Below are 9,396 nucleotides of genomic sequence, written 5' to 3' on the forward strand. Positions count from 1 at the left end.
ATTGATATTGTCCAGTTAGTGCTGACCGTGTCAGACTGTGTAGGGACACACCCTATTGACAAGGTTAACAATTTATTAAGACATTTCCAGGAAGAATAACAGAGGAATGACTCAATGAAGAGTATTAAGAAAAGGTGATCCACACTTATTGTTTTATGCTAAATACCAGAAATTACTAAAACTGACCAGTCAGGAGAGCTGACACGTCATGCTACACATAAGAGCTGACCGGTCCTCTTTACTATACTACACAGGAGAGCTGACACGTCCTGTTTACTATACTACACAGGAGAACTGACAGATCCTCTATACTACACCACACAGGAGAACTGACAGCTCCTTTATACTACACCACACAGGAGAGCTGACAGCTCCTCTATACTACACCACACAGGAGAGCTGACAGCTCCTCTATACTACACCACACAGGAGAGCTGACAGCTCCTCTATACTACACCACACAGGAGAGCTGACAGCTCCTCTATACTACACCACACAGGAGAGCTGACAGATCCTCTATACTACACCACACAGGAGAGCTGACAGATCCTCTATACTACACCACACAGGAGAGCTGACAGCTCCTCTATACTACACCACACAGGAGAGCGGACAGCTCCTCTATACTACACCACACAGGAGAGCGGACAGCTACTCTATACTACACCACACAGGAGAGCGGACAGCTACTCTATACTACACCACACAGGAGAGCGGACAGCTCCTCTATACTACACCACACAGGAGAGCTGACAGATCCTCTATACTACACCACACAGGAGAGCGGACAGCTACTCTATACTACACCACACAGGAGAGCGGACAGCTCCTCTATACTACACCACACAGGAGAGCTGACATATCCTCTATACTACACTACACAGGAGAGCTGACAGATCCTCTATACTACACCACACAGGAGAGCTGACAGATCCCCTATACTACACCACACATGAGAACTGACAGATCCTCTATACTACACCACACAGGAGAGCTGACAGCTCCTATATACTACACCACACAGGAGAGCCGACAGCTCCTCTATACTACACCACACAGGAGAGCTGACAGCTCCTCTATACTACACCACACGAGAGCTGACCGCTCCACTATACTACACCACACAGGAGAGCTGACCGCTCCTCTATACTACACCACACAGGAGAGCTGACAGATCCTCTATACTACACCACACAGGAGAGCTGACAGCTCCTCTATACTACACCACACAGGAGAGCTGACAGATCATCTATACTACACCACACAGGAGAGCTGACAGCTCCTCTATACTACACCACACATGAGAGTTGACAGATCCTCTATACTACACCACACAGGATAGCTGACAGCTCCTCTATACTACACCACACAGGATAGCTGACAGATCCTCTATACTACACCACACAGGAGAGTTGACAGCTCCTCTATACTACACCACACAGGAGAGCTGACAGCTCCTCTATACTACATCACACAGGAGAGCCGACAGCTCCTCTATACTACACCACACAGGAGAACTGACGGATCCTCTTTACTACACCACACAGGAGAGCTGACAGGTCCTCTTCACTATACTTCACAGGAAAGTGGAAGGTCCTCCTTTATAGGTTGCTTTAGTGAAAAAAATAATTCTGTTATTTCTCCTTCAAAGTTACCCACGAGAATCCAACAAACTAATAGATTTGCCAGAAGATTACAGTAGTCTGATCAATCAAGCATCAAATTTTTCGTAAGTACAAAAATCAGAATATCATGCGTAGAATTTTGTTTGCAGTTAAAGGGGTTTTCCGGGACCTTGGTATTGATGGCCTATTCTTAGGATAGGTCATAACTATCAGATCGGTGGGGTCTTACTCCCGGCACCCTCATGATCAGCTGACGGAAAAGGCCCTTTAGTCCCGTTCATTGTTTACTTGGCACTGTGGTGTACATTTAGTAGTGGCTGCACTTGGTATTGCAGTACCAGGCACAGCCTCTACAAATTTTATGGTGCTGTGCCAAGTAAACAATGAAGAGTGAGCGGCACTGACCAGAGCACCACAGCCCTTTTATTCAGCCAATCGGTGGTGGTGCAGCGATTCGGACCCCCAATGATCTGATATTGTTATTGACATCAGTATCAAATTTCCAGGTAACCTCTTTAATGTTTGAAATTATTAAAAAGAGATTTGTAATTTTCCTTTTTTATTATATTTGACTTAGATGTCCAAAATCAGGGGGAGATAAGAGCAGAGCCCCCACACTATGTCTGGTTTGTGGTGCCATGCTTTGCTCTCAGAGTTACTGCTGCCAGACTGATCTGGATGGAGATGACGTGGGAGCCTGCACTGCGCACACTTACACTTGCGGCTCAGGGATGGGGATCTTCCTCAGGTCAGTAGTGCTCCATCATCTCTTGCACCATCTTTAAAAGCTAGATCAGATTAAAAGGGGTTTTACGAGACTTTATTGATGCCCATCTGTAAGTAATGTCAGTAATGCTCTATGGTGAAAAATATTGTCTGAAAATACTTTTTACGAAATTGATTATGATACAGCAGATGTGGATAAGATATGGATAGTTTCCCTTTAAGTAGAAGTGCTTTTTAAATGGTAATATCAGGGGGATGCAGTTTAATTACTTTAACTTTTGTTTAATTGTCAGTCATTGATTACGGAATTATTTTGTTAATTATATCAATATTTGTGCTTTTTCAGAGTAAGAGAATGTCAGGTCCTCTTTTTGGCTGGTAAAACCAAGGGCTGTTTCTATGCTCCTCCTTACCTGGATGATTATGGAGAGACTGATCAAGGACTCCGGTATGCCAACGTATTTTAAGGAGCAGAATTATAGCTGGGCCGGGGGAAATGTTAGAGTGTGCCTGACCTCTTAAAAAAGTTTGACATGTCATAAAAAACAAAAAGACGGCGCCACCTTGTGCAGATCAGTAGGTAGAGGTGAGGCAAAGTAGCAAGAAATGTGCTCACCTGGAAAAGGAGGTTTTAAGGCATGTAATAACCACAGTGCTGCTGCCAGATCCGAGTCGGTATCCAGATGGGACCACTTAGGTAGAGAGAAGTGCAGGAGAAAAGGTGGATCTTTTCAGGGGCGCTGCTGTGTGGTGAAAATGATGAGAACGGAGTCCGGAGGTATTAATAATAGGTTCAATTTATTGTGAGTGGCTACGCGTTTCAACGATGAACAATCGTCTTCCTCAGGCCTGAGGGCACAGTGCTCAGCAGAGTGCTTCTGCCCCTTCAGCTGTGTGCATGGACCCCCACATATTTTTATTTTTTTTAAATTACAGGTATACTTATAGTGGATCTGTCTTTATATGATGGTGCCCTATTTAAGGTCAGCATAGTATGGGGACAGGCCTTCTCTACTGTTAGCCCAAACGGCACAAAAACATACTGTGATTTTTGGCAATAGAGCCTAATGAAGAATACATTGTACTCCTAGTTTTGAGTCTGCCGTATTCATGAGGGGAGCACTCCCCTGCCTTTCACAGCCACTCGGACCAATCTGCCTATACATAGTGATATTTCACCTACTCGCAGGAAGATGAGCATTTTACGAGTCTTGGAAAGCTGAGTGGCAGCCCCTTGTACACTATAATGACAGCCATATTAGTTATAACTCAGCTTTTCCTGATACAGATATAGTAAAGATACAGCTGAATAGAATTTTAAACAGTATAGCAGAAGAGGACGACTCAAAAACGTACTGATAATTAATTAATTAATTGATTTATTGATTGATTTATTTAAAATAGTATCATCATGGGGACAATCCCTTTCCATATGCCCTCTTATATTCTCCTCCATGCTGCTAACAAAGAGCATCTCTCGCTCTGATAGGCCCGGACGTCCATATATTACATGGTAGGCCATTTGTTTGATTGGCTGTCATGTAATACTGCATATCCCCTGTAGTGGCCAGCCGCAACCTCCCATGGGGATTACAGCGGATATCTGGGGGTTTCTGAAGCCGGATACACGGTTTAAAGCCAATTGCTGGACCGTCTTTATTTTTAAATGGGTTGTGCACAGTTTGTACTAACATTAAAATTTCTGTCTCTTTAGACGTGGGAATCCTCTACATCTCTGCAAAGAGCGTTTCAAAAAGATCCAGAAGCTATGGCAGCAGCACAATATCACAGAGGAGATCGGACACGCACAGGAAGCAAATCAAACGCTCGCTGGCATCGAATGGCAGCATTTATAATGCAGGCACATGGTCTTTGTTATTCTGTCTGTCCTTTTTTTATTTGTTTTTTTCTTTTTTTTTCTTTGTTTTTTAGCAGCTCCATTTTCTAAAAAAGAAGGGGAAAAAAAAAGCAAAAATAGAAAACTCCACTGTTATTTTTTTCAGTCAGATCTTTAATTTATATTTCATTGTCTAGTTTATGGAATAAAGCGGAATTTTCTTACAATACTATAAACATCATATCTATGTCAGATTTCCAAATTCTCTCATTTTACCCTTCCGTTATAAGAAGTGATAAAATCTGTAGAAGTTTCTTAAAGGGACATCACCATAGGAATTGTGTAGACTTGCGAACCATATAAAGGTGTGACCAGTTTTTATGATCGTGTCCTTTTAAAGTAGCTGTAATCTGCATTATACCCATTAAAAGCCCTCATTTTTTTGGTCATGTCTTTTTGCTTTTAGGGCTATTACCGCTTCAGCAAATGTTAGTCTTTGTATTATAAAAAGTTCTACAATTTTTCTTTATCAATTCCTCGCAGTTTCCAAGATCTCTACTTGCTGCCATTGAATAGAACTTTGATTGTTTACTTCCAGTGAATAAAAATCTGATTTTCATCCCATGGGCGCAAACCATGAAGGTTTCCTTTGAATTGCAGCAAGCAGTGATCTTGAAAACCATGAGAAATTCCTTATACAAAGAATAAACGATATTTGCTGAAACCCGAATACCCGTGCAATGCTTAATGAAGTAAAGCAGCCATTAAGGCAATATAATATAGAGCCATCAAATGCATTTATTGCTTAATAGGATCTAACTCGCAAATATGACTTAACTTTTGCTTCCAAAATGCTACCGAGTGTCCAAATAAGATGTTCACCAGAGAAAGGGAACTTGGTTTTAAAGGGGCAGTTTACATTAGGCCACTTCCGCCCACAAGGCCAACATGTAAACAACTGGTTGTCCTATAATATGTCCTATACAGATGTGTCCCTATTTACATAGGGGTATATGGTAATGTGGAAATAAAATTCTTCATCTCTATATTCTCCCATAGTGATACACAGATATTTTAGGACACATCCTAAGATGACCAGATCGTTTACTTTCTGTCATATTGTGAGCAGAACTACATCACAGGAGAGCTAAAGGGAGCATATCATACATATATACCGTATATCATATACATCATACACACCCTACACTACTTTTCTTTGTCCCCTCACTCAAGCTGCGCTTACATTTCAGCTACACTTGTGATAACATTGACATCTCTGTCTAACATGCAGACGGCATTTGATTTTTTTTTCCCCTGTCTGTGTCCAGATACATAATATGAATATAATCATGTCAGTCTGCAGGTCTATGGTAAAACCCATAGTCTTCATAACTCTTAGGCCTCATGCATGTGACTGTATTAGGACTCTGTACAACCTCTGAGTTGTACAAAGCTGTAATAGGGCAACCATAGACTTCTATAGGGCCCTAGTGTACCTCCATATGCCTCCAATTTCATACAGAATCAGACTGAAAAATAAATGGTGGCATGCTCCATCAGATGCCATATGCAATGCTTTTAGAAGAGAATATCTTTGAAGTACAGTGCCGCACGGAGCACCACACAGCCAGCACAACGTAGTACGAAGCTGTAGGGGATGCCGTGGGCCACTGTACAGCCTCCCGGACATGCTTCTGCTTTGTGCATGAGGTCTTATAGTGCATTTCTTGACTGCAGGCATTAAATAGGATTCTACCCTGTTACCTAGGGTTAAATCATCTATAAAATGTACGTTCTGCTTTGGAAAAACCATTAAGATCAAGTAGAATATAACCTGCAAATAAAGTCTGTAATATGCTACATTAGACGACATTGCTCCATAGTTTATTCTGTATTTTTCTGGAGCATTGATGGTCTTGGTCCCAGCTGCAATGTACTGTAAGTTTTATAATTGCAGTGCCGCTCGCTTCTCTAGGTGGCGCCATCCGTGTTGTACAGGGTTAGGCAATCTGAATAGCGCCACCTAAAGGAAAAAGCCGTTAAACAAAAACAGCACCGATGCCTAATGAAGTGTTGTTCCGGTATTCTGATGGATGCACGGTGTTTGACTTTTTAGGCCAATTTGCAGGCACCTATAGTGACATACTCATTTTCTTTAGGGTCGTCTTTATTAGTCCATGCCCATGTCTGTGATTCTTTCACTCATCCTTTGCATATAAGGAAGATCTTTCAAAGTAATTCTGAATTAAGCTAATTGCCCCGGAACACACATTATATCACTGACTACCAGGTAGTCTTACTATAAAACTTGTATTCATGACATCCTAAAAAGGGTCACTCACCATACAGAAATCTAATCCTCTGGGACTCCATATTTTTCTTCTGATCCGTTCGGTAATCTTCCATTTACCCCCCTCCTCCTTCCGCTTGCTTTCTTGCCAGGACGTTTGGCACATTGGTGATATAGCTGTGAATGTTTTGGATTTGTAATCATTTATCAATTGTAGTGGTGTGACTTGTAGAGGGATGAACCTGTTCTGTTTGGAAAAGCCATGTCATTTAATAGTGCATCTACTGGACGCAGCCATTTATGTGACCGCGCCAATAATTATGGGGATGCTTCCATTGTGGCGCTATCGCAAGATCCCGATAGTCTGGAAATTTCTCTGGTCTGGTATATGACTAAAAGCAGAAGTCCAATCCCTTCAGCAGCAGAATTGCATTGGTGCTGATCTACCAGAATACTTATCGTCTCCCTTAGGCCTTATTCACACGGCCGCGTTCGGTCGGTGAGATATGGACCGTCTGTTGGCCGCATTTCCCGGACCGAACACCGTTCAGGGAGCCGGACTCCTAGCATCGTAGTCATCCATGACGCTGTGAGTCACTGCCTCCCTGTGGGAACACTGTCCCGTACTGAAAACATGATTACAGTACGGGACAGTTGTCCCGCAGCGAGGCAGGGACTCCTAGCGTCGTACATAACTATGATTCTAGGTGCCCGGCTCCCTGAACTGTGTTCGGTCCAGGAAATGTGACCAACAGACGGTCCGTATCTCATGGACCAGACACAGCCGTGTGAATAAAGCCTTAGACAAACCCTATTAAGGCAAGCTAAACTAATATAATAAGGGTCCCTAGCTCAGGACCCCCTTCTATAAGCTAGTGCCACAGCAACCATAGTTCACAGCGCTTGAGTTAATAAGTCATACACCCATTGAAGTCATTGGGGGTTTTGTGGAGTATTTATACAGCAAATGCCATACACTTGAGATAGTGTTGACATTTTATACAACCCTTTTTTTTGGGGGGACTATTGGAGAGAACCCTTATATGATCCCCCCCAAAAGTCCACAGACACCTGATTATTGGCGTCTTGCTAACAATTTGATAGAGCGTGGACTCATGATTAGCGGTTCTGGCACAAAGTGGCTGCATCCGGGATCACAAATCTGCATTAACCCTTTAAATCCCTTTAAAGGACTTTTCTTTTCTTCGTTATTTAGCCCATTAACTCTTGAAGACTCACTTTCCTCTTTCAGCATGTATTTATGTCTAATGTAGAAATATTCATGTAAAAATATGTATGAATGGAATTCAATTTGGAAAAGTTTTAATTCTTTAATATACATAAAAATTCTTGTAATATTTGAATGTAACATATGTATAAAAAAAAAACAACACACGACTTATCCAAAATAAATGAATTAGCTGTTGCCGCTTTTGTTGTCCTCTTACTGACGACCTCTATGTTCTGCTGACTAGGAGTCCACAGGCTCAGGGTTGAAGTAGCCCAGATATGTCAGCGCTAAGCCGGGGATTACCTGGATACTTGTATCACGGGCAGGTAGGACCAGAATGTAAAGGTGATTATGATATTAGTCCTAATAAGAGCCAGGTAACGCTTACTCATCGCTTTAACAAATTCGTGCAGAGTAGGCACTTTGGTTAAAGTCAGCGGGGTCAGTGCCAAGACTAGTATAACTGCAGGGTGCATGGTACAACTATGGCATAATGCCATTTTGGATACCAGGCAGCGCTGTGTCATATGTACCAATGGTCAGAATGTATGAGGATGAACAATCACTAGTAAAAAAAAAAAATTATGTAAAAACTCATGTTACATTTTAATGACGCTGGCGTTATTAGAAGCGTTTTTGATGCAGTTTAAATTGCTAAAAAATTTCTGTGTGTGAAGAAGGCCTTAGGGTACGGACACACAGGACGGATACGCTGTCTGCGTAAAAGTACACGTTTCAGTCCTGGAAGTGCCAGGAAAGGCCGCTCGAAAAACCGTGCCAAATTGTAGTGCAGTTTTTCCGGCGGCATGTCCGCTGCGGAAATACTGTAGGAAACAAAAAGTTTATACTTACTACCTGGGCCTTGTCATTGCGATGCGCCCCCTGTTCTGACGAGAGTCCGGCCTCCTAGGATGACACACTGGTCCTTGTGATGCATGGGATTAAACGTCATCCCAGGAGTCCGGGCAGCGCTTATAACACCGGATTGCGTCACTACGACGTCGGCCGGGGGTAAGTATACGTTTTTGTTATTAATGTTAAATTGACATGCAGCGGCTTAAATAACCACACCGCAGGTCAACTTATACACGTTTTTTTCCGCGTATTTTTTCCGCTGTGTGTGGATGAGATTTGTTCAAACCTCGTCTACTCTGCTCCTACTGTGATATGCTGCAGATCCACAGTGTTTATGCCCAGTGTGTTCCTATCCTTAAAGATTTTATCCAAAACTATACCACCCATACCCCTTCGCCACCATTCAGAGATTTTCATCGATGACCATCTATTCTAGATCATTTTTGGACGGATTTCCCCTTTTTCAACCTGGATGGATGACGAGAGGATATAGGTTATCCACAAATACACAATATGGCTGTTCTCATCATGCAATGTAGTGAACCCATATCCACATAAGACTTACCTGCTGACATGACTGGTTTTTCCCAGGGCACAGCACGCTTCTGAGTAATGCCCGTAGTGTTGGGCTGAGTTTACATGTCACGCTTTGAATGCAGTTTTTTCCTGTGTGTTTTGGTGGGTAGAGAAAAGGCTGTCTTTAGGGCCTGTTCTTCACAAATGACGTAATAAGAATCCTACCATAGGAAAAATTCTATACTGATATATGATCACTACACGTTAAAGGCCTGAAGCCGGAGGCTGCACTACTGAGAGATTCTGATGACATCAT

General features: G+C 42.5%; 1 protein-coding gene across 2 annotated transcripts in view; it reads left to right on the forward strand.

The window, feature by feature from the left end:
* The window catches only part of UBR2 (ubiquitin protein ligase E3 component n-recognin 2), an 82,519-nt gene extending 76,419 nt beyond the window's left edge, over positions 1-6,100 (forward strand). For both annotated transcript variants that reach the window (XM_075863259.1, XM_075863258.1), the window contains exons 44-47: positions 1,652-1,729; positions 2,203-2,373; positions 2,698-2,799; positions 4,066-6,100. In XM_075863259.1, the coding sequence (XP_075719374.1) occupies positions 1,652-1,729; positions 2,203-2,373; positions 2,698-2,799; positions 4,066-4,207 (493 nt within the window). In that variant the 3' untranslated portion in view covers positions 4,208-6,100. The remainder of the gene's footprint in view (positions 1-1,651; positions 1,730-2,202; positions 2,374-2,697; positions 2,800-4,065) is intronic.
* Positions 6,101-9,396: the final 3,296 nt, after the last annotated feature.

Source organism: Rhinoderma darwinii, chromosome 4 (assembly GCF_050947455.1).
Source record: "Rhinoderma darwinii isolate aRhiDar2 chromosome 4, aRhiDar2.hap1, whole genome shotgun sequence".
Lineage (NCBI taxonomy): Eukaryota > Metazoa > Chordata > Amphibia > Anura > Rhinodermatidae > Rhinoderma > Rhinoderma darwinii.